Below are 25,256 nucleotides of genomic sequence, written 5' to 3' on the forward strand. Positions count from 1 at the left end.
GCAGGCGGTGGGGGTGTTGCAACGGCAGGCGGGATCGCGATCCCCCGCCCGCCTCCCATTGCATAATCGTTGGTTTCTAGTGGGTATACCAGGGTGTCAGCACATTGCTGGCACCCTGGTATAAACGGCTGACATCGTTGATGCGATGTCAGCCGTTTAACCCTTTCCATACAGTGGTCCGTACGGACCGCTGTATGGAAAAGGTTAACAGTAAGAGGGAGCTCCCTCCCTCTCCGATCGGGGGGCTGCTGTGCCTTTGCAGCCCCCCGATGGGAGAGGGAGAGAGCCCCCAGACAGCCCCCCGAAGCCCCGTCCTCACTCTTCCCCGTCTGCGAAGTTGTGGCAGACGGGGAAGGTTCCCATGGCAACAGGACGCCTGCTCAGGCGTCCTGCTGTCCATGGTGCTGAACAGATCTGTGCTGAAAGCATAGATCTGTTCAGTGTAAGTAAAATACAGTACAGAACCCTATATGGTGTACTGTACTGTATTTTACAGACATCAGACCCACTGGATCTTCAAGAACCAAGTGGGTCTGGGTCAAAAAATTTAAAAAATAAGTGAAAAAAGTTAAGATAAAAAAAAAAACATTTATCACTGAATAAAAAAATAAAAATAAATAAATACACTACACATATTAGGTATCGCCGCGTCCGTAACGACCTGATCTATAAAACGGTCATGTTACTTTCCCCGCACAGTGAACGCCATAAAAATAAATAAATAAAAACTATGAGAAAATTGAAATTTTGCCCACCTTACTTCCCAAAAAAGGTAATAAAAGTGATCTAAAAAGTCGCATGTACGCCAAAATAGTACCAATCAAACAGTCATCTCATCCCGCAAAAAATGAGACCCTACTCAAGATAATCGCCCAAAAACTGAAAAAACTATGGCTCTTAGACTATGGAAACACTAAAACATGATTTTTTTTTGTTTCAAAAATAAAATCATTGTGTAAAACCTACATAAATAAAAATAAAGTATACATATTAGGTATCGCCGCGTCCGTATCGACCGGCTCTATATAAATATCACATGACCTAACCCCTCAGGTGACCACTGTAAAAAAAAAAAAAAAAACAACTGTGTAAAAAAAGCAATTTTTTGCCATCTTACGTCACAAAAAGTGTAATAGCAAGCGATCAAAAAGTCATATGCACCCCAAAATAGTGCCAATCAAACTGTCATCCCATCCCGCAAAAAATTAGACCCTACTCAAGATAATCGCCAAAAAACAGAAAAAAACTATGGCTCTTAGACTATGGAGACACTAAACAATTTTTTGGGTTTTAAAAATGAAGTTATTGTATAAAACTTACATAAATAAAAAAAATTGTATGCATATTAGGTATCGCCGCGTCCGTGACAACCTGCTCTATAAAATTACCACGTGATCTAACCTGTCAGATGAATATTGTAAATAGCAAAAAAAAAAAACGTGCCAAAAAAGCTATTTCTTGTTACCTTGCCGCACAAAAAGTGTAATATAGAGCAACCAAAAATCATATGTACCCTAACCTGGTACCAACAATACTGCCACCCTATTCCGTACTTTCTAAAATGGGGTCACTTTTTTGGAGTTTCTACTCTAGGGGTGCATCAGGGGGGCTTCAAATGGGACATGGTGTCAAAAAAACTGTCCAGCAAAATCTGCCTTCCAAAAACCGTATGGCATTCCTTTCCTTCTGCGCCCTGCCGTGTGCCCGTACAGCAGTTTACGACCACATATGGGGTGTTTCTGTAAACTACAGAATCAGGGCCATAAATAATGAGTTTTGTTTGGCTGTTAACCCTTGCTTTGTAACTGGAAAAAAAATATTAAAATGGGAAATCTGCCAAAAAAGTGAAATTTTGAAATTGTATCTCTATTTTCCATTAAATCTTGTGCAACACCTAAAGGGTTAACAAAGTTTGTAAAATCAGTTTTGAATACCTTGAGGGGTGTAGTTTCTTAGATGGGGTCACTTTTATGGAGTTTCTACTCTAGGGGTGCATCAGGGGGCTTCAAATGGGACATGGTGTCAAAAAAACTGTCCAGACAAGAGCGACCTGATGCGCCCCTTAGTTTGGTTTGAATTTGTGTTATCTCTCTCCATAGTCCCACGGAAGATTATCTCGCAAATATATAACAAACTTCGCTCACCACCTATATTAGCCAAACCTGCTTTCATAAAACGCTGGGAAACAGATTTGAATATCACCATTTCCTTTGCCTCGCTCGATAAAATCCTGGAATCCCCCCACAGGACATCCCGCTGTGTCCGAATTCAAGAAAATGGCTATAAAATACTTACAAGGTGGTATAATACGCCAGATAAATATGCAATATTTTCTCAAGCCAATTCGGACACGTGCTGGAGGTGCCTCCAAGAGAGAGGGACCTTCCTCCATATTTGGTGGACATGTCCCCTTATAATTAATTGGTGGACTGAAATTTTCTCTTTGGCAAACAAAATATGTCATACCTCCTTTAAACCATCCCCTCAGTTGGCTCTTCTTTCTCTTAACCAAGACAAAGATCCTCCACATACACCCTTCATCTTTCTGCAGTTATTGATTGCAGCCCGCCTAGTACTCTCTAGACTTTGGAAACAAAGCCAAACACCATCTATAGACCAGTGGTTGCAGAAAGTTGACCAAATCCACAGGTTTGAAGAGCTCACCTCATGGGAAAACCGCACACACACTATCTTTATTAAAAAATGGCTCTTGTGGACGTCCTACAGGTTCCCTCAAGAGTAGAGGTTTCCCCTCTACATCTTATAATTGTTTCAGTATGTACTGTCTTGCCATATGGATTTCACTCTTTTGCATTTGTAACTACAATGTACTCACGATGCTTACCATATGCATTTTGACTTGGCCTGCGTGCCATACCTTGGTACCCTGTTATCCCCTGTTACGTATTAAAAACTAATAAAAATATAAATAAAAAATAAAATAAAAAACTGTCCAGCAAAATCTGTCTTCCAAAAACCATACGGCGCACCTTTCACTCTACGCCCCGCTGTGTGGCCGTACAGTAGTTTACGGCCACATATGGGGTGTTTCTGTAAACGGCAGAGTCAGAGCAATAAAGATACAGTCTTGTTTGGCTGTTAACCCTTGCTTTGTTAGTGGAAAAAATGGGTTAAAATGGAAAATTAGGCAAAAAAATGAAATTCTCAAATTTCATCCCCATTTGCCAATAACTCTTGTGCAACATCTAAAGGGTTAACGAAGTTTGTAAAATCAGTTTTGAATACCTTGAGGGGTGTAGTTTCTTAGATGGGGTCACTTTTATGGAGTTTCTACTCTAGGGGTGCATCAGGGGGCTTCAAATGGGACATGGTGTCAAGAAAACTGTCCAGCAAAATCTGGCTTCCAAAAACCATACGGCGCACCTTACACTCTACGCCCCGCTGTGTGGCCGTACAGTAGTTTACGGCCACATATGGGGTGTTTCTGTAAACAGCAGAGTCAGGGCAATAAAGATACAGTCTTGTTTGGCTGTTAACCCTTGCTTTGTTAGTGGAAAAAATGGGTTAAAATGGAAAATTAGGCAAAAAAAAATGAAATTCTCAAATTTCATCCCCATTTGCCAATAACTCTTGTGCAACACCTAAAGGGTTAACGGAGTTTGTAAAATCAGTTTTGAATACCTTGAGGGGTGTAGTTTATAGAATGGGGTCATTTTTGGGCGGTTTCTATTATGTAAGCCTCGCAAAGTGACTTCAGAGCTGTAGTGGTCCCTAAAAATTGGGTTTTTGTAAATTTCTGGAAAATTTCAAGATTTGCTTCTAAACTTCTAAGCCTTGTAACATCCCCAAAAAATAAAATATCATTCCCAAAATAATTCAAACATGAAGTAGACATATGGGGAATGTTAAGTCATCACAATTTTTGGGGGTATTACTATGTATTACAGAAGTAGAGAAACTGAAACTTTGAAATTTGCTAATTTTTCCAAATTTTTGGTAAATTAGGTATTTTATTATGCAAAAAAATTAATGTGCGATTTTTCTGCATGAGTGCAAAGCGTTTTAATGCGTTTTGCACGCGCGTGAGAAAAATCGGCATGTTTGGTACCTAGACCCAAACCCGGACTTCTTCACAGAAGTTCGGGTTTGGGATCGGTGTTGTGTAAATTTTATTATTTTCCCAGGGTGAACAGCCTGTCGGATCCGTCCTGCCGCTAGTGTGAAAGTACCCTAAGCCGCATCCTCTCCCGCCCCCTTCTGGCTTCCCAGGCTTCTTTCCTGACCCCTCCTCGCTCCTCTCGGCTTTTGGGAGGGGGGCTTTTGGGAGGGCCCCCCCCCCATCTCACCCCCATCTCATTCTAGAGGGCCCCCCCACCATCTAATTCTAGTGCAGGCTTTAGCCCTGTGTGCGGAGTTTTCACTTAACTCCGGCTTCAGGGCCTTTATCTTGCCAGCATCAATGATCATCCCATACAGCCTTCCTGCACGCTTCTGCGGCTACTGCAGCACCCCTTCGGGGACACAGCACCTGGGGTCCGGTAGGACAGCCTCCGGCTGACTGTTTTTCTTTTTTTCCAGCTTCCAGGCTGGCAATGCTGAGAAGTCCCCCATTCCCAACCCACCTTCAGGGTCGCCACGTATTTTTCGTGAGCCTGTTGCTGTAGAAAGTCAGAAAGGTACAGAAAAAAAGAAAAAAGGTTAGGAAGACCTTAAAACAAGGAAAATCCCACTCGCAAGGCGCCAACGGTGATGGGACTAGGAGATATTGAAATGTGGAGTAATGTTTCTAAAGGGAAAACAAATTTGTTGGAGTAGTAAAGACAACAATGGTAGGGGAGGCTGCACACAAAAAAAGTGATTAGTGTTAACACCAGGTTAAAGGTCAGGAGCAAGGTATTCAGTAATACATAAAATTAAATAAAATTAAATAATGTAAGTTTATTTAATTTTATGTATTACTGAATACCTTGCTCCTGAGGAAGGGGTTTTGCATAACCCCGAAACGCGTTGAGCCCTATTAAAGTACTTGAAGAAACCTACCTTAAGAGTAAAGACACTAATTTTCCAATTGAGGACCGTGAGAAGCAGACTCGGCCAGGGGGGGTACTGTCTCAGGTAACTTGTATTACACCTGTTTGGCAGCCCCCCAGTGAAGTGAGTAAAAACTGCCTTTTTTGATCTACTTGTTTTCTCAAGTGAATTACAGCGACCCAGGCCAGGGGGGTTCACTGTCCTAGGTAGTTGCGACACCTGACCTATGTGACAGCCCCCCCAGTGAAGTGAGTACCTTAGTTCACTTCAAAATATTAAACACTGATATTCATTTGTGTTTCTCTTACTTGGGGGGTCACTGTCACAGGTGCATTTATACCTGTCTGACAGCCCCCCACCAAAGTAAGTTATCATTTATTACTATTTACGGCTATCGCTGATTATTCGTCTTTTAGGGATATCGCTATATCCCATTGCGCTTTTGTACGTAGTTTTATGTTTGTGGGGATTAGGCGTCATCTATGTGTATCTAGAAGTTCTGAAGGTCACCAACATTATAGACCAAATTTTACAAATAAATTCATCTTTTCGCTGTAGAAAGTCGCCATTCGGTCTGCCTATTCCTCAGGGCTCCCTGCACCCCCTTTCAGCGTAGGCCCTTCCTGAATGGGTCCCTTCCTTGTCCCAGGCCATAGGGAATCTACCCTCCCCTCCTGATTAATAGAACGTGTGAGATTGGAACATAATAGTGACAGCAAGGTTTTGAGGTTTGCAGGGATTGAGCTAGTGTGTAATCCACCACAAGGGGGCGATAGACATCGAGAGCTCTTGAGAAGAGAGGCAAGATGGATACTGAGATCCGGAGATTTTTGTAGAGCGTACATAGTTTTGGTTTGCGATCTCTCTTTTTTGATCTTATGTTATGTTATATAATACATGTTTTTATGTATGGCACCGAACCTCTGGTGACGTCACTAGTGTGTGCCGCGCAGAGGTTCTGACGCTTAAAGATGACGATTGTACGTCAGTGGCCTGAGGAAGCGCTGTGGCGCGAAACGGACGTCGCCATGAGTTACTGCCTGCGGTATGTTAATCCGCCCCATGCCTGTACTGATAGTTCAGAAATAAAGAAACCCATCTTTTTTGGTTAAAGCCACTCATGTGTTTTTCTTTCATGGGACATGTGCATAAATACTTAAGAGCAGAGCACGCCGACAGTGTGGGGGGGGGGGGGGGGGGGAAGACCTGACTCGAGAGCAGAGACTTACAAGAGGAATTTGGGCAGGGCCACCTCGTCTATATCTTGATATTGTTTAAATACTACAGTTCGTCCCGCAAAAAAAACAAGCCCTCATACAGCCCTGTACATAAAAATATTTTTTTTAAATGGTGATAAAGAAAATTTTGATTTTTTTCCCAAGGTTTTTAATTTTTTTAAAGTAATAAAACAAAATAAAAACTATACAAATTTGGCATCGTTGTTGTCGAACTGACCCACAAAATAAGGCTGTCATGTCATTTTTAGCAAACACTATGTCGTAATATCAAAACCCAAAACATTGGAGTGGAATTTTTCTGTAAATTTTACCCCACAAACACCCTTTTTTTTTTTAACCCGTTTTCCAATACTTTGTGAATAGAGGATTAAAAAAGTTATGGCTAATGGAACGTGGAGAGCAAAATCAAAAATGCAAAAACAAAGATAGGCCCAGTCCTAAAGGGGTTAAAACATAAAAAGCCCCTTCATGTAGACATACAATCACAGAGAACTGAGCAGACTGCAGAGCCTGGAGATACGTGTGTGAATGAGGCCTCTATTTCGCAGGGTTAATCATTTATTCCTGCCTAGTCTTAAAGGGTTTTTTCCGAGATTTTCTTTACTGATAACTTATCCTCAGGTCTTCATTATCTGATCGGTCGGGGGTCCGACACCCGGGAACACCCACCGATCAGCTGTTTGAGAAGACAGCAGCACTCGCAGTAGCGCCGCGGCCTTCTCTTTGCTTTTACCAAGCCCAGTGATGACATGTTCATGTGGCACGTGGCCTAGGAGGAGCTCAGCCCCATTATAGTGAATGGGCCTGAGCGCGATACCAGGCACAGCCACTATACAATGTGCAGCGCTGTCCTCAGTAAACTGCGAGAAGGCCGCTGTCTTTTCAAACAGCTGATCCCCACCGATCAGATACTGAGTAAAAAAAATAAATATATATATTATATTTTTTTTTTTTTTCAAAAAACCCTTTTAAATGATGAAGGGTTCTGTGGGAAACAACAAGCATGGCCTCCAACACCGAGCAGAACAGATTTACATGTTAACCAGCGTTGGACGTCTCCAAGGGGTTAATCCACCCAGAATATGCTCAGTAAATAAAATGAACCTCCTATTGCGCTGCCCGTCATTCCTCTGCTGTAATACAACTTGTGGTCTCTAATCCCTAAGGTTTAATCCGTGGAGCAATCTGTTGTAGAACGCAGATCAGAATTTCAGTTCCTCCAAGCCACTATGTTAAATGAACAACGTTTGTAGAGTATTTCCTTCCCCAAAAATGAATAATTTACCAATTCTGACATTCTTACCTTGCAGAGAACACATTGAGAGCGGTTGTGCAATACTGCGGCGCAAGTGTGAACATGACCATAGTTCCCCATTTTAAAATCCATATTACATTGCATCACAACCTAGTTCTAAGTTTAGAAATAAAGAAAAAACTTCTTGTAGGTGAAGTTCTCCAGCAAAGTGACAAAATCTGCAGAGACCCACATGCCTGTCCATAGACACGAGGAATATGTATATGGCTAGGGGTCGGTCCTGAAGATATTTATGCAAAGCCTCCAACCTGTCTGTAATATCCAGTATGCTCTTAGATGCACCAAGGATGGACTGTCTATTGCGGAAGGCTCCAGGGAAGAGGGAACAAGTCACACTGTCACACCTACAACAAGGTGGCATGGAGGACATCTCCCGGAGGATTACACATCCATAGCGTGCAGTCCCACAAGGTCCTAATGGTGTGCAAGTCCAACTCTACAGTATTGATCTACAGCCTCAATGAATTAACGTATGTGCTTTATAAGACGCACCCCAGGTTTTAGAGGAGGAAAATAGGGGAAGGGGGGGGGGAATTCTCATCAGCCCTCAATGTCAGACCCCAGATCAGCCCTCAATGTCAGACCCCAGATCAGCCCTCAATGTCAGACCCCAGATCAGCCCTCAATGTCAGACCCCAGATCAGCCCTCAATGCCAGACCCCACCAATCAGAGTTAATTGTTAGAACACCATTAGACCTCAGATGATATTAAAAGAAAAAACTTCTCTTACCTCTCCTGTGCCGCAGCTCCTCTCCATTTCCGGCAGTCTCTGCAGAAGTTGTGCTCCCGTTTTCTCTGGCCCACGCTGCACTGTCACCCTGACTGCGTACAGCGCTAGGTCATAGGGCGCACACTACGTCCTGACATTGCACGTGGTCAGGACAGTGCGGCGCTGGGCCCAGGAAAAAAGACCATGAAGGGCGAGTACCGGAAGCACTCGTAGCGCTTCACTCCCCGCTCCTGCTACCTAATGCATACTACTGGATGTGCTAATTAGTATTCGCTTTATAAGACGCACTGCCTTTTTTCCCTCACTTTTGGGGGGGGGGGGGGGGATGCGTCTTATAGAGCGAAAAATACTGTAGCTAAAACATAATCATCGACCGCAGAGTAATACGGAAGCACAATGCACAGAGCAGCATAACATACCCATGTTTTAACTATTAGGGTGCTGTCATATGTGGCAAGCGAGTTAAAGTGGGTGCCCTGTTTTCCTGCACTCTATCACTGTCACATGACATTTTCCCTATCGCGATGACATCACGTCTACATCTGAGTCATGGCAAGGCTTGTAAGGTTCTGCCCTGTGGACACAACATCACCAGTGACCTTGACTCTCAGGGCTCATTCTCCTGAACCCTGCCCTGTAGATGTCATGTTAGCAATGTTTCCTGTGTCTTAGGGCTGGGGTTTTACAGCAGGGCTTCAAGCAGGCTTGGACCCATGGATCCCATTAGGAATTTCCGGGCTCCACACAGGAAAAACGTATGCCCCCCTCATTTGTATTTAGGCTATTTACCAATAACCATAAATAATATGATCACCATATTATACAAGTTCTCTTTTTTTTTTTAGGGTTAAGTGAATCGAGTTTGGATTGCTGTATCCGAACCAGATTCTTTTAAAAACTTTAAGAATATAGTCTCCGTCCTACTGTAAAAGGAGGTCTTTCAGAAGTTTCAGCAAATATCGCGAGACTTACTTTGTCTCGCCTCTATCACGTGTCACTTCGCTTATTGGCATAAATTACCGTATCAAAATACGAAGCTGAACCCGGCTCCGTTAATGAGACACGTAGCCAAGTCTGGCTTAGTATTTTGAGGTGAGACGAAGTAAGTCTTGCGATATTTGCTGAAACTTCGTAAAGACCTCCGCGGAGGCAATGCATTTTACAGTAGGGCGGAGTGCATATTCTTAACATAGTTTTTAAAAGAATCTGTGTCCGATTGCTGTGTCTGAACCCGATTCGCTCAACCCTAGTTATTATGAGTACCGGGATATAAAATACCCATTTGTGATATTTAATGAAAAAAAAAAATCTGTAATACACTAAGGCATAAAAAGCCCATCTTCTCAGCAGAGCTTTTCTATCGAAGAGTGGGTAAGGCAGCTGGTCACTGTACAGAAGGTCTTGGATTCAAATCTCACTGAGACCTATAAGATAATCGTTATAGCAAAGTATAGTAATACAAGTTTTTCAGATTTCTTTTATAGTAAAAGTTACAATTTCGTGCAAAGTTATGGTTAAAAATACAACAAAACAAAAATCATTAAAGTTTTAGTAATTTCCGTAGTAAGAAATATCGCAAAACTGTATTTGGTATCCCTGTAATCAAATAAGCTGTACAATACAGGGAACACATTATCTATGGTGATTGGTAAATGCGCCATTTCCATTTTCAGCAATATACTATTTATCTAGTGTTATGCTTTAGAATATATCTTTTTAAGCACAGAAAATTCATGTCCTTTCAACGGAGTAGGTCTATAGAGTAATGGTAACTCTTCTGCCTGCCATGCATAAAGTCTGAGGTTGAATACCTGTTAAAGCTTCATCAGTATTCTCTGAACTGAAGTGAACACTAATGAGGCCCTTCTAGGATTTGTGACGTTTCAGTTGGGAGGGGAGGCCGAGACCTGCTACAGACACTCCGCAAGAGTTTTGCACCAGGATATAAACACAAGGGGGCACACTTACAAAGATCGGTGTTTTTACGCTGGTCTTTTTTGCATACCCGGAGGATTAGCCTTATTCCACTTTCACACGCGTTTGGTGCGGATCCCTCATGTATCTGCACAAACGCTTCCGTTCAGAACGGATCCGTTTGTATTATCTTTAACAAAGCCAAGACGGATCTGTCTTGAACACCATTGAAAGTCAAAGGAGGACGGATCCGTTTTTTATTGTGCCATATTGTGTCAGTGAAAACGGATCAGTCCCCATTGACTTACATTGTGTTTTAGGACGGATCCGTTTGCCTCCTGCATCGTCAGGCGGACACCAAAACGCTGCAGGCAGCGTTTTGGTGTCCGCCTCCAGAGCGGAATGGAGGCAAACTGATGCATTCTAAACGGATCCATTCAGAATGCATTAGGGCAAGCAAAACTGATCTGTTTTGGACCGCTTGTGAGAGCCCTGAACGGATCTCACAAATGGAAAGCCAAAACGCTAGTGTGAAAGTAGCCTAATTTATGACTAGGAGCGCCTCATCATAAATTAGGCTAATGTGAGACAGCTGTGTGCCTTGTGGCAAAACTACGCCAATACAGGTTGGAGAAGTTTTTCATGAACATATACGCTGGACAACCCCTTTAACACTTCTTTCATCAGTAAGCGGTGCAGACAGCACCCTTATGGATGTAAGCCTTGTTTAAAGAGTACTCTTCTGCTCCTAAGAACCCTTCAAGAGAAGGGCCACACAAATTGGGACAATCTGCAGAAATCTGCAGCGTCGCAATACACGTATTTTGCTTTGGAATTCAGGTGGGGAAATGCATCGGATTTGCAGCAATATGTTTCATCAGCAATATGGCTCATATATTGACATGCTGCGGATTTAAAATCAGCAACCACAGGTCGAGTTATGTGCGGGTTTTATTGCAGACAATTTCCGCAGCGTGACAACTTTGCTGCAGCTGTAAAGGTACATCCAGACTGGAAGGATGAGCTGCAGATTTGCATGTGGCAAATCAAGAGCGTATTACACTACCAGCAAAAGGGATATGATTTTATGAGACCTCAATCCCATAATGCAAAAAAAATAAAATAAATACAAACGCTGGTTAATTTATTTTGGTGCGGATAATTGCGTACCTGTATTCCCCAGGAGGCAACAATTCGTACTGTTCCTCTATTATTCCTCCTGAATATTTATGAATAAACTGACATCTGGGCGCTACCAGAAACTCCATTTTCATGGAAACAGCCAAGCATGCTTCCTTGGCTATCTCCCATAGAAGTGAATTGAAAGAAAAGAAAGTGCGCATGCGCCGCCAACTCTTTATTCGTTTTCTGCCTGGATGAGGTGGCCAGTGGCTATTTGCTAGGCAGGTTTGGGAATCAAGGAATCCCATTCTGGAGATAGGTGTAGTAATATCCCTTTAAGGGTCCATTCACACGTCCGTAATGTGTTTCGCGGATCCACGGATCCGCAAAACACGGGCACATTCTGCATTTTGCGGACCGCACATCGCCGGCACTAATAAAATAGGCCTATTCTTGTCCTCAATTGCGGACAAGAATAAGATATGTTCTATTTTTTTCGGAAACAGAATTATGGACCCAGAAGTGCGGGATAGAATGGGGAATGGGTCCGCAATTCTGTTCCACAAAATGCGGAACGAAATTGCGGACGCGTGAATGGGGCCTAAGAAACATGTCACCATACAATATGTACTTATGTCCGGCAGTCCCATTAAAGGGACCGTCAGAGTGTTAGAGCATGTGCATCGTCCGTCCTCTACTGTAGACCTTACCTTGTTCCTCAGCATGGTGTGATTGAAGGCATAGATATTCTGGATCTCACTACTGATGGTGTCGTTATAGTCCTGGTTAAAGTCAGCATTCTTCTGATGGATTTCTTTGTCCCGGGAGTCCTGGAGTCCCTCTACAGTCCACAAAAAGAGCAGAACCAAGCCTATGGAGAACATTTTCCAGCAGCCAGCTGTGGAGGAGTGCAGAGTCCCTGCCGTCCTGGGCACCTTCCAACATCAGCAGAACGTCACACCACGCCTTAGGCAATCAGAAGACGGCGTGACTGAGTCACCATCAGATCCCCTGCAGAATATACAGGAAAGTAAGAACTACGGACTGACACACACCACCCAGCCACAGTGACGAGGCTTTTTGTCTCCACCACATCAATGGGGTTTTGTAAAACCTATTCACATGCATTGGACTGTACTTGTCTACAGATTATAAAAAAACGTCAACAGTCTACACCAGTGGTGGCGAACCTATGGCACGGGTGCCAGAGGTAGCACTCAGAGCCCTCTCTGTGGGCACCCGCTCCCTGGTATGGTGTACCAGTATGCCTTAGACTTCTCCTGCCATTCATCAGCGCAGGGTGCACTATGAACAGCACAGGCAGCGCACTGAATGTAGGCAGGCTATTACAGCTACATGATAAAGTACATGGAAGATATACTATATTGGCATTCAGGTTAAAGTGCGTGTTGGCACTTTGAGATAAATAAGTGTGTTTTGGGTTGCAGTTTGGGCACTTGGTCTGTAAAAGGTTCGTCATAACTGGTCTACACCATGTGTGAACATCGCCTTTAAGTGGTCCAGAGCCTAGAGTCACAAGAGCTGAGAAAAGCTTAAACCTAAAAATGTCCCTACTGAATGAATGCGTCCTTCACATAGTGGACAGCAGGTTTCTTAAAGGATAATTCCCATCAATTTATGATCAGTGGTGGTCCGATCGCCTATCCTGCAGGACAGGTGGTTGGGCCCCCATCGATCATAAATTGATGGCATATCCTAGGGAACCACAGCCCGTCCTAATCACTCCCATGAAAAATGGGTGGGCGAGGTGCCACAGTGCAAGGAAAACAGAGAAGGGTGCAGTATTTTTACACCAAGCGGTTTTCCACTGTAGCTGCGGTTTTGCTAAACTACAATATATCCTTTCTGTCGTAGATGATGCAGGGAATCAGCAAAGACACATCCGTTTGAATAATACAACTGGCTGCATCCGTTCAGAACATACGCGGTTGTATTATCTCTAAAATGAAGACGTGTGCTAAAAAAACGGATTCGTCGCCATTGACTTACATTGTGTTTCATGCCAGATCCATCGCGATCAGTTTCCCATGACGTGCACAGAAACGCCGCTTGCAGCATTTTTCTGTCCGGAATGGGAATTCAACAAACCGGAACGAAATGCAGATTCTGGTGCGCTCGGTTCCGTTCAGTTTTGTCCCCATTAACAATGAATGGGGACAAAACTGAAGCGTTTCCTCCGGTTTTGAAATCCTCTGCCGGATCTCAAAACCAGAAAGAAAAAAACAGATGTGAAAGCAGCCTTATTCCTCTATCTGTGCTTTAAAAAAAAAAAAAACAACCACAAAGACACCACGGTTATGTAATAAACAGCGGCAGGGTTAGGGCAGGTTCACACATGTTTTTGGAGGAGGTTACAGGTTTTTTCAGCCAAAAGGTGGATCCAGCAGGAAGGAGACGTAGAAGTCCTTCCTTTATATTTCCGATTCCTCTCGAATCCACTTCTGGCTTTGGCAGAAAATCCTGCAATAAAAATCTGCCTCAAAACCTCCTCCGAAAACCTCAGGGCAGGTTCACACAGAGTTTTTGGGTAGGAGGATTTTTCTGCAGGTTTTTCAGCCAAACTAGAAGTGGATTAGGGTACTTTCACACTTGCGTCAGAGGATTCCGGCAATCCAGGCGCAAACGGATGGCATTTGTCAGACGGATCCAGATCCGTCTGACAAATGCATTGAAATACCGGATCCGTCTCTCCGGATCCAGTATTAATATTTTATTGCATTTTTAAAGGTCTGCGCATGCGCAGACCGGAAAGCCGGGTCCGTTTTGCCGAAACACGCAATGCCGGATGCGGCACTAATACATTTCAATGGAAATTAATGCCGGATCAAGCTTTTCGGCATGTGTTCAGGATTTTTGGTCAGAGAGAAAACTGCAGCATGCTGCGGTATTTTCTCCGGCCAAAAAACGTAAGAAGGACTGAACTGATGCATCCTGAACGGATTACTCTCCATTCAGAATGCATTAGGATAAAATTGATCAGTTATTTTCCGGTATTGAGCCCCTAGGACAGAACTCAATACCGGAAAAGAAAACCGCTAGTGTGAAAGTGCCCTTAGAGAGGAATGAGAAATATAAAAGGAAGGACGTCTAATTCTCATTCCTACTGGATCCTCGGAAACTTTCAGGAAAATCTGCCTCAAAACCTCCTCCCATCCTCAGTCTGCACCTACTGTTAGGCCTTATGCACACGACCGTATGTATTTTGCGGTCCGCAAAAAAACGGATCCACAAAAAATATGGATGACGTCCGTGTACATTCTGCGTTTTGCGGAACGGAACAGCTGGCCCCTAATAGAACAGTCCTATCCTTGTCCGTAATGCGGAACGGAAATACGGAAACGGTCTTTTGTGGACCGATTGAAATGAATGGTTCCGGATACGGTCCACAAAAAAACGAATAAAAATGGAAAAACACGGAAAGAATATACGTTCGTGTGTGTGTGTGTATATATATATATATATATATATATATATATATATATATATATATATATATTTTTTTTTATTTTTTTTATTTATTTTTTTTTATCGCATCCATGTGGTGTGTAAAATTTCTACAACAAAAGCCTGCACATCACTTGACAAGTGGCGCAAATTGTAAAACTGCAGCATGTAAATCTATATAGAAAATATCGCCCTCTGCAGGGCACAGGTGGAATTTACCGCAAATACTGCAACAAGCCCCGTAGTGTTTTTGTGATGAATTCCGCAACAAAATCCACACAGTTTGGGGAAATTTTTTCTGGGTAGGGATTGACCGGCGATGCAGATTTCGAAATCCACGGCATGTCGTGTGTCTGTGCGGATTTTCAGCGAATTGCAAAGTGCAAGATCCGGGGCAAATCCACGTCAAAAAGTAACGCATGAAGATTTTGGTGCGGAAATGCAATGGAAACTGCATGAAAATCGGAGCAGAACATCCGTGTAAACTACCCTGACGTGTGTGTAGATATATTATCTCATCGGGAGAGATTTATCAAACCCGTAAAGTAGAACTGGCTTAGTTGCCCATAGCAACCAATCAGATTCCTCCTTTCATTTTCAAAAGGAGCTGTGAAAAATAAAAGGATCGATCTGATTGGTTGCTATGGGCAACTAAGCCAGTTCTACTTTACGAGTTTGATAAATCACTGCATTGACTTTGCTGCTTCCGCACAAAAATCCGCGCAGTGAACCTGCCCTAAGAGCTCAGCCTGGACTAGAAGGAGGGAGATCAGGATGGGGGATGATTCGGTGCACACCCAGGGACAGGAAGGGTCACGCGAGGGCCGGCGCGGATCCCGGAAGGGTCACGCGAGGGCCGGCGCGGATCCCGGAAGGGTCACGCGAGGGCCGGCGCGGATCCCGGAAGGGTCACGCGAGGGCCGGAGCGGATCCCGGAAGGGTCACGCGAGGGCCGGCGCGGATCCCGGAAGGGTCACGCGAGGGCCGGCGCGGATCCCGGAAGGGTCACGCGAGGGCCGGCGCGGATCCCGGAAGGGTCACGCGAGGGCCGGCGCGGATCCCGGAAGGGTCACGCGAGGGCCGGCGCGGATCCCGGAAGGGTCACGCGAGGGCCGGCGCGGATCCCGGAAGGGTCACGCGAGGGCCGGCGCGGATCCCGGAAGGGTCACGCGAGGGCCGGCGCGGATCCCGGAAGGGTCACGCGAGGGCCGGCGCGGATCCCGGAAGGGTCACGCGAGGGCCGGCGCGGATCCCGGAAGGGTCACGCGAGGGCCGGCGCGGATCCCGGAAGGGTCACGCGAGGGCCGGCGCGGATCCCGGAAGGGTCACGCGAGGGCCGGCGCGGATCCCGGAAGGGTCACGCGAGGGCCGGCGCGGATCCCGGAAGGGTCACGCGAGGGCCGGCGCGGATCCCGGAAGGGTCACGCGAGGGCCGGCGCGGATCCCGGAAGGGTCACGCGAGGGCCGGCGCGGATCCCGGAAGGGTCACGCGAGGGCCGGCGCGGATCCCGGAAGGGTCACGCGAGGGCCGGCGCGGATCCCGGAAGGGTTGTCCCTCCTGTATATGGCAGCCTAAATAAAAGGCCCCGTACGGGCTCATAAATAACGCAATCGCCATCAGTAGGGCGCAAGAGTCCCCGATCGCTTCTTGCGGTATACGCCAATGTCCACCGCCAGCGGCCAGTAGGTGTAAGTGATGGACGACTTGTTTTCAGGCTTCCATTGAGTCTATATGGGCTGGTAACCATTCACACACAGGGATATGGAAGGACAGTAAGCACTGCTAGTCCCATAGGGATACATAAACCCATCACTGGTTACAGGGTCATTAGTAGGTCCCACAATCCGTACATTTCACCCATTCTGAGGAGCTAAGAAAAACCGCTAGGTGTGAACGAAGCCATGTAAACAAGCAGAGCTCTGAGACAACAATGCCTGCACCCGCAGTATACAGCGGCACTGGACACTCACACCTTCCTGCCGTCCCCTCCCATCCGTCTCTCCGCAGCGATACCGACACACCGGACAAGCCGCTCCTCCCTCCGGTGTCTTCGGTCCCCAGAACTGTCTGTCTGCTGTAAGGAGCCGGAAGAGCAGAACAACACGGGGGCGGGGCTGAGGTGACGTCACGTCGCCGCTGAGAGCCTGACAGAAGAGCACGGGGGCGGGGCTTAGAGGACGTCGTACCGCCTCTGAGAGGTTGAGATGACAACGTGGGGGCGGGGCTAGGTTGACGTCGTCATGTCGCCCCTGAGAGGGTGACGGTCATATGGCAGTGTGAAGTGTATGTGTGAAAAGTGGGAGGGAAAGTAACAGAGTAGACCACCCCCCCCATGTCATCTGTAAGGGGCAGGAATATGTAGGGACCTGCAAGGAGGTGTGAGAGAACTGCATGACTAGCAATCCCATAAAGTGTTATCTCCTGCTCCGGAAGATGTATGGTGGTGGAGGGGCAGTCAGTATATTGGAACAGAAGTGGAGCAATGTACACTCTTAATCATTGAATTCAGGGGTTTCATTCACTGCCAGTACCTCAGGTATATAAACTCCAGCCCCTGGCCATGCAGTCTGCCATCACCACAGGTGTATAAAATCCAGCCCCTATCCATGCAGTCTGCCATTACCACAGGTGTATAAAATCCAGCCCCTATCCATGCAGTCTGCCATTACCACAGGTGTATAAAATCCAGCCCCTTGCCTTGCCGCCTGTCATTACTACAAGTGTATAAAATTCAGACCCTAGTCATGCAGTCTGCTGTTACCACAGGTGTATAAAATCCAGCCCCTAACCATGCAGTCTGCCTTTACCACGGGTGTATACAGGTCCTTCTAAAAAAAATTGCATATTGTGATAAAGTTCATTATTTTCTGTAATGTACTGATAAACATTAGACTTTCATACACTACGTGCAGAATTATTAGGCAAATGAGTATTTTGACCACATCATCCTCTTTATGCATGTTGTCTTACTCCAAGCTGTATAGGCTCGAAAGCCTACTACCAATTAAGCATATTAGGTGATGTGCATCTCTGTAATGAGAAGGGGTGTGGTCTAATGACATCAACACCCTATATCAGGTGTGCATAATTATTAGGCAACTTCCTTTCCTTTGGCAAAATGGGTCAAAAGAAGGACTTGACAGGCTCAGAAAAGTCAAAAATAGTGAGATATCTTGCAGAGGGATGCAGCACTCTTAAAATTGCAAAGCTTCTGAAGCGTGATCATCGAACAATCAAGCGTTTCATTCAAAATAGTCAACAGGGTTGCAAGAAGCGTGTGGAAAAACCAAGGCGCAAAATAACTGCCCATGAACTGAGAAAAGTCAAGCGTGCAGCTGCCAAGATGCCACTTGCCACCAGTTTGGCCATATTTCAGAGCTGCAACATCACTGGAGTGCCCAAAAGCACAAGGTGTCCAATACTCAGAGACATGGCCAAGGTAAGAAAGGCTGAAAGACGACCACCACTGAACAAGACACACAAGCTGAAACGTCAAGACTGGGCCAAGAAATATCTCAAGACTGATTTTTCTAAGGTTTTATGGACTGATGAAATGAGAGTGAGTCTTGATGGGCCAGATGGATGGGCCCGTGGCTGGATTGGTAAAGGGCAGAGAGCTCCAGTCCGACTCAGACGCCAGCAAGGTGGAGGTGGAGTACTGGTTTGGGCTGGTATCATCAAAGATGAGCTTGTGGGGCCTTTTCGGGTTGAGGATGGAGTCAAGCTCAACTCCCAGTCCTACTGCCAGTTTCTGGAAGACACCTTCTTCAAGCAGTGGTACAGGAAGAAGTCTGCAAGGTAAGAAAAACATGATTTTCATGCAGGACAATGCTCCATCACACGCGTCCAAGTACTCCACAGCGTGGCTGGCAAGAAAGGGTATAAAAGAAGAAAATCTAATGACATGGCCTCCTTGTTCACCTGATCTGAACCCCATTGAGAACCTGTGGTCCATCATCAAATGTGAGATTTACAAGGAGGGAAAACAGTACACCTCTCTGAACAGTGTCTGGGAGGCTGTGGTTGCTGCTGCACGCAATGTTGATGGTGAACAGATCAAAACACTGACAGAATCCATGGATGGCAGGCTTTTGAGTGTCCTTGCAAAGAAAGGTGGCTATATTGGTCACTGATTTGTTTTTGTTTTGTTTTTGAATGTCAGAAATGTATATTTGTGAATGTTGAGATGTTATATTGGTTTCACTGGTAAAAATAAATAATTGAAATGGGTATATATTTGTTTTTTGTTAAGTTGCCTAATAATTATGCACAGTAATAGTCACCTGCACACACAGATATCCCCCTAAAATAGCTAAAACTAAAAACAAACTAAAAACTACTTCCAAAAATATTCAGCTTTGATATTAATGAGTTCTTTGGGTTCATTGAGAACATGGTTGTTGTTCAATAATAAAATTAATCCTCAAAAATACAACTTGCCTAATAATTCTGCACTCCCTGTATATTTTAGATTCATTACACACAACTGAAGTAGTTCAAGCCTTTTATTATTTTAATATTGATGATTTTGGCATACAGCTCATGAAAACCCAAATTTCCTATCTCCAAAAATTAGCATATTTCATCCGACCAATAAAAGTTCATAATACAAAAAAAGTCAACCTTCAAATAATTATGTTCAGTTCTGCACTCAATACTTGGTCGGGAATCCTTTTGCAGAAATGACTGCTTCAATGCGGCGTGGCATGGAGGCCATCAGCCTGTGGCACTGCTGAGGTGTTATGGAGGCCCAGGATGCTTCGATAGCGGCCTTAAGCTCATCCAGAGTGTTGGGTCTTGCGTCTCTCAACTTTCTCTTCCCAATATCCCACAGATTCTCTATGGGGTTCAGGTCAGGAGAGTTGGCAGGCCAATTGAGCACAGTAATACCATGGTCAGTAAACCATTTACCAGTGGTTTTGGCGCTGTGAGCAGGTGCCAGGTCGTGCTGAAAAATGACATCATCATCTCCATAAAGCTTTTCAGCAGATGGAAGCATGAAGTGCTCCAAAATCTCCTGATAGCTAGCTGCAGTGACCCTGCCCTTGATAAAACACAGTGGACCAACACCAGCAGCTGACATGGCACCCCGGACCATCACTGACTGTGGGTACTTGACACTGGACTTCAGGCATTTTGGCATTTCCCTCTCCCCAGTCTTCCTTCAGACTCTGGCACCTTGATTTCCGAATGACATGCAAAATTTGCTTTCATCCGAAAAAAGTACTTTGGACCACTGAGCAACAGTCCAGTGCTGCTTCTCTGTAGCCCATGTCAGGCGCTTCTGCCAGCTGTTTCTGGTTCAAAAGTGGCTTGACCTGGGGAATGCGGCACCTGTAGCCCATTTCCTGCACACGCCTGTACACGGTGGCTCTGGATGTTTCTACTCCAGACTCAGTCCACTGCTTCCGCAGGTCCCCCAAGGTCTGGAATCGGTCCTTCTCCACAATCTTCCTCAGGGTCCGGTCACCTCTTCTCGTTGTGCAGCGTTTTCTGCCACACTTTTTCCTTCCCACAGACTTCCCACTGAGGTGCCTTGATACAGCACTCTGGGAACAGCCTATTCCTTCAGAAATTTCTTTCTGTGTCTTACCCTCTTGCTTGAGGGTGTCAATGATGGCCTTCTGGACAGCAGTCAGGTCGGCAGTCTTACTCATGATTGCGGTTTTGAGTAATGAACCAGGCTGGGAGTTTTTAAAAGCCTCAGGAATCTTTTGCAGGTGTTTAGAGTTAATTAGTTGATTCAGATGATTAGGTTAATAGCTCGTTTAGAGAACCTTTTCATGATATGCTAATTTGTTTGAGAATTAGGAATTTTGGGTTTTCATGAGCTGTATGCCAAAATCATCAATATTAAAACAATAAAAGGCTTGAACTACTTCAGTTGGTGTGTAATGAATCTAAAATCTATGAAAGTCTAATGTTTATCAGTACATTACAGAAAATAATGAACTTTATCACAATAGGCTAATTTTTTTAGGACCTGTAGAATACAGCCCCTTGGCATGCCGTCTGCAATTACCACAGGTGTATAAAATTCAGTCCCTTGCCATGCCGTCTGCCATTACCACAGGTGTATAAAATCCAGCCCCTTGCCATGCCGTCTGCCATTACCACAGGTGTATAAAATCCCACCTCTAGCCATGCAGTCTGCCTTTACCACAGGTGTGTAAATATAAAACCCAGCCCCTTTGCCATGCAGTCTGCCGTTACAAGTGTATAAAATCCCGCCCATCCATGCATTCTACTATTACCACAGGTGTATAAAATCCAGCCCCTAGTCATGCAGTCTGCCATTACCACAGGTGTATAAATCCAGCCCCTAGCCATGCAGCCTGCCATAACCACAGGTGTGTAGAATACAGGCTTGTTCTATAAAGCTTACTGAATACCAGCTGTGAGGAATATGGATTATCATATACTGGCAGCCCTGATTGTCATTTGATTAACCTTTTGGCATGTACACAATCAGTGTACATGCAAAATATGTTCTCACCCCCCAGCCATCTGCTGCCAGCTAGCAAGGGAAAAAAGTAGAGATCCCCAGGTGGATAACGTCACACCTCAACCAGCCAGGTTGGAGGCAAGCTAATCCTGTAGGAAAAACCCCAAGCAGGGGATCTCAGTCCTTGCCCAGGATCAATTATACCTCACAGACTTGTTGGCACCTACATTTCATAAGGAATTATGAATCGTCTGTCCATCCCAGGCATAATTCGGTTATTTTTTTGCAATCCTGGGGCAAAGCCAAACATCCACGTGGTCCTGGCTTGATGCTAGGATGCCTGGGAGGGGAAGAAACCAAATAACGGTACCATGCTTGGACTCTAGTTGTAGCCAGAACCGAGGCGGATCAATTGGGCCCGAACACACTGCCGGGCGGAGGTTTATGCCCGGCAGTGTGTTATGATAAACAAAAGAGCCCATGCCCTGCTCGATCTAGCGCAGGGCAAGGGAGCGGATCGGAGCAGGAGATGCTCTGATGCAGGGGAAAGGGGCGTTTTTTTAACTTGAAAAATTATATATTTTTTATTAAAACACATTTTTATTTATTTTTTTACTTTATTTCTGTCCCACTCTGGGACTTTAACTTTTGGGGGTCTGATCCCCTCTGCAATGCATTAAAATACATCTGTATTGTAATGAATTGCCTGTTAGTGAATTACACAGAGTAATACACTAAGGGTTGCCTAGGAGACGCAGCCTGGGGCTGTTTCTCATCGGCCTTCGTAGAAGGCAGGTCCCCATGTTGTGCAAGGCATTGAGCAGCCTGTGCATGGCATCAGGGTCCCTGCCACTAAGGCACGGGGACCCGATGGGCTCCCTCACGCACCGCATGCACCTTCTTTGCCGCGGTCAGCGCTAACTGCGGCATAGAATGGGTTAATCCGCCGTCATCGGCTTTTACAGCAATGCTGGCCGATACAGCAGAGGCCCGGCTATCAGGGACTGCCGGGCCCCTGCAGTGATCAGGCAGATCACCATGATGTATTAGTACGTCAAAATGCGGCAAGTCACTTGCCGCCATGACGTACTATTACGTCATATGTCAGGAAGGGGTTAAGTCACATTCTTTTCAGTAAGATAAGAACTGAGCTATAGTGAATGTTTATAAGGTCAGAGATCAGGAGCCGTCAGCTGAGCTGCCTGACTGAACAGAATGAAGACTCGGATCATGCTACTAGAGAAACTCAAGGCTGCACAGAGACAGTTGTTCAACATTTAAAAAAAGACCAATTGAAATAATGATTTTAGCAATAATAAAAAAAAAAAAAGAAAATCCCCCAAAGGTCTAGATAGCTTTTAAGGCTAGTTTCACACTAGACTAGAGTTAAAATCAGCCAGCAGAGGAATAGCCTGCCGGAGGTCATCGTATACAGATAGCCAACTACTGCCTTTCCCCACCAGAGCCCCTTGACTATAATGGGATCCAGCCTGTTTCTGGCATGAGTATTGGGATTTGGCCGGACAAAAACCACTGCAAGTGCTGCGTGAATGTAGCCTAATAAAGTATATTACAAAAAAAGCTTCACATCCCTGTCCCTACACAATATTAAAAATAAACAGAACAACAGTTATAGTTTAAAGGGGTTGTCTGGGAATACATAATTTCTATCAGTTGTCGTCGTTGTCGTCTCCCCCCCCTCATACTGGCTTCAGAGGTAATGTGTCTCCAGCGCTTGGCTAGAGAGGATCAGGTGACCATGATCATGCCTGGGAGGAAGAGAACAAACCCTGGACCAGAAGATGGAGACGCAGGAGCCAGTGTGGAAGAGTAGAGATCCGAGAAAAGGTAAGTATGCAGGAGGGGAGGCAAGCCTAGCTGTGATTTTCACCAGAATAGAGGCAAATACAAAATGGTTCTGCAATTTTTTTTTTACCACCCACTTTTTTGTGGTCTTCTTGCAGCCAACAACTGCAGACCACCAGAGCACTTCGATCGGTGGTTGTCAGCGCCCACCTGGGAACCTGTATACGGAATAACTCTCAACACACTGTCTGAGACCTGAGCATAGTAGAAGGAGCGATGTACAAGACGACCCTTGTTCGGTCTCCCCGTTGATCCTTTGGGGATAGAGTAAGTGCCTTCACACAGGTTGAGAGTTTCACTTGATTTTAAAATTGTCATTATAAAAAGTAATGCAAATTTCAAATGTACTTTTCAGTTTTTCACCATTTTCAAGCCAAAGAAAGGAAAACTACATTCATAAATTGGTTTGCTAACAAATCTATAGCAAGTCATCAAAATGCAGCCTTCATTATCCAAATAAAAATCTAATTGGTTGTGTGAAACTACAACTTTTTCTTTGAGCTAATCCCTATGTGTGTGTATCTATTTATCTATCTCTATATACATACATACACACACATATATATATATATATATATATACACACACAAACAAAATATGGCAGCACACTGTTATACATGCAAACAATGGAACTAGGGATTATTCTGGATTACAGCGGTGCTATACCGACTATACATGAAAAATTGGAGCTCTTGCGCACATTTTTGATCAAACGTCTGTCGGGCCCATCTACCAACATCAGGGTGGCTTCTGTAGATGGTACCTAACACTAATAGAACTGCCTCTCCTGAGCCCAATTTAAAAGGGTTTTCTGAGATTTATGGATAGGTCATCAGTATCTAATTAGTGGGGGTCTGACACCCGAGACCCCGTTGCCTTCTCACAGCTCACCAAGCACAGTGCCATACATTGTATAGCAGTTGTGCTTGATATTGCGCTCAGGCCCATTCATTTGCCTGAGAAAAAGCAACGAAAAGGCAGTGGCGCTCACAGGAGTGCTGCTGCCTTCTCGAACAGCTGATCGGCAGGGGTCGCAGGTGTTGGACAAACATCAATCAGATACTGCTGACCTATCCTGAGGATGGGTCATCAGTAAAAAAAAAAAATCTCTGAAAAATCCCTTTAAGCCTACAATGTTCAGGGCGGTGTAGGAACCAGCTATATTTATACTCTGCTTAGAAGCCCTGGGCAGACGGGCGGTGAGTGGCCCGAGGAAGCGCAGATGCGTGAAACGGTCGTCGCTACTTGGCGTTCTGTGAGATAGCAAGTCCGCCCCAGCCCGATTTTATCTGTATTCATATGGCAAAATGAAGATTTACTATCCTAGTGGGGAGTGCCACCTTTTCTTCTTATCTACAATCAAGTTGTCGCTTATTTGGCTGAGCACCACGATCACTATATAACAGACGGGATATGGGAGGACACACTACCTGCGGGGTGTACGCTGGGCGGTGCTGCCCTTGCTCAGTTTCTCTATTTTATGGTATCAGAAGGGCAGGGAGTGTTCAATCTAAATGATGCAGTGTGCTGCCATATTTTGTTTGCTGTCTGTATGCTAATTTATGGATGTGCACATGTGATTTTGGATGTGCTAGTCTAAATGTTCTTGCAGTATGTTTGGAGGGTAGCTGCCTCCTTTAGATTAAGCAGTCTGCGCCCATCTGCCCAGGGCTTCGGAGCAGAGTATAAATATAGCTGGTTCCTACACCGCCCCGAACATCGTAGGCCTAGGTTAGGCCCAGGAGAGGCAGTTCAGTTAGTGTTAGGTACCCATCTGCAGAAGCCACCTTGATGTTGGTAGATGGGTCCAACACACGTTTGATCAAAAATGTGTGCACCGAGCTTCCATTTTTCGTGTAGTCGTGGCCAAAAGTTTTGAGAATGACACAAATATTAGTTTTCACAAAGTTTGCTGCTAAACTGCTTTTAGATCTTTGTTTCAGTTGTTTCTGTGATGTAGTGAAATATAATTACACGCACTTCATACGTTTCAAAGGCTTCTATCGACAATTACGTGACATTTATGCAAAGAGTCAGTATTTGCAGTGTTGGCCCTTCTTTTTCAGGACCTCTGCAATTCGACTAGGCATGCTCTCAATAAACTTCTGGGCCAATTCCTGACTGATAGCAACCCATTCTTTCATAATCGCTTCTTGGAGTTTGTCAG

General features: G+C 45.0%; 1 protein-coding gene across 2 annotated transcripts in view; it reads right to left on the reverse strand.

The window, feature by feature from the left end:
• Window positions 1-16,880, reverse strand: part of SIDT2 (SID1 transmembrane family member 2) — a 91,428-nt gene extending 74,548 nt beyond the window's left edge. For both annotated transcript variants that reach the window (XM_044282260.1, XM_044282259.1), the window contains exons 1-2: window positions 16,749-16,880; window positions 12,023-12,323 (exon numbers count right to left, since the gene is read on the reverse strand). In XM_044282260.1, the coding sequence (XP_044138195.1) occupies window positions 12,023-12,196 (174 nt within the window). In that variant the 5' untranslated portion in view covers window positions 12,197-12,323; window positions 16,749-16,880. The remainder of the gene's footprint in view (window positions 1-12,022; window positions 12,324-16,748) is intronic.
• Window positions 16,881-25,256: the final 8,376 nt, after the last annotated feature.

This window comes from Bufo gargarizans, chromosome 2 (genome assembly GCF_014858855.1).
Source record: "Bufo gargarizans isolate SCDJY-AF-19 chromosome 2, ASM1485885v1, whole genome shotgun sequence".
NCBI classification, from domain to species: domain Eukaryota; kingdom Metazoa; phylum Chordata; class Amphibia; order Anura; family Bufonidae; genus Bufo; species Bufo gargarizans.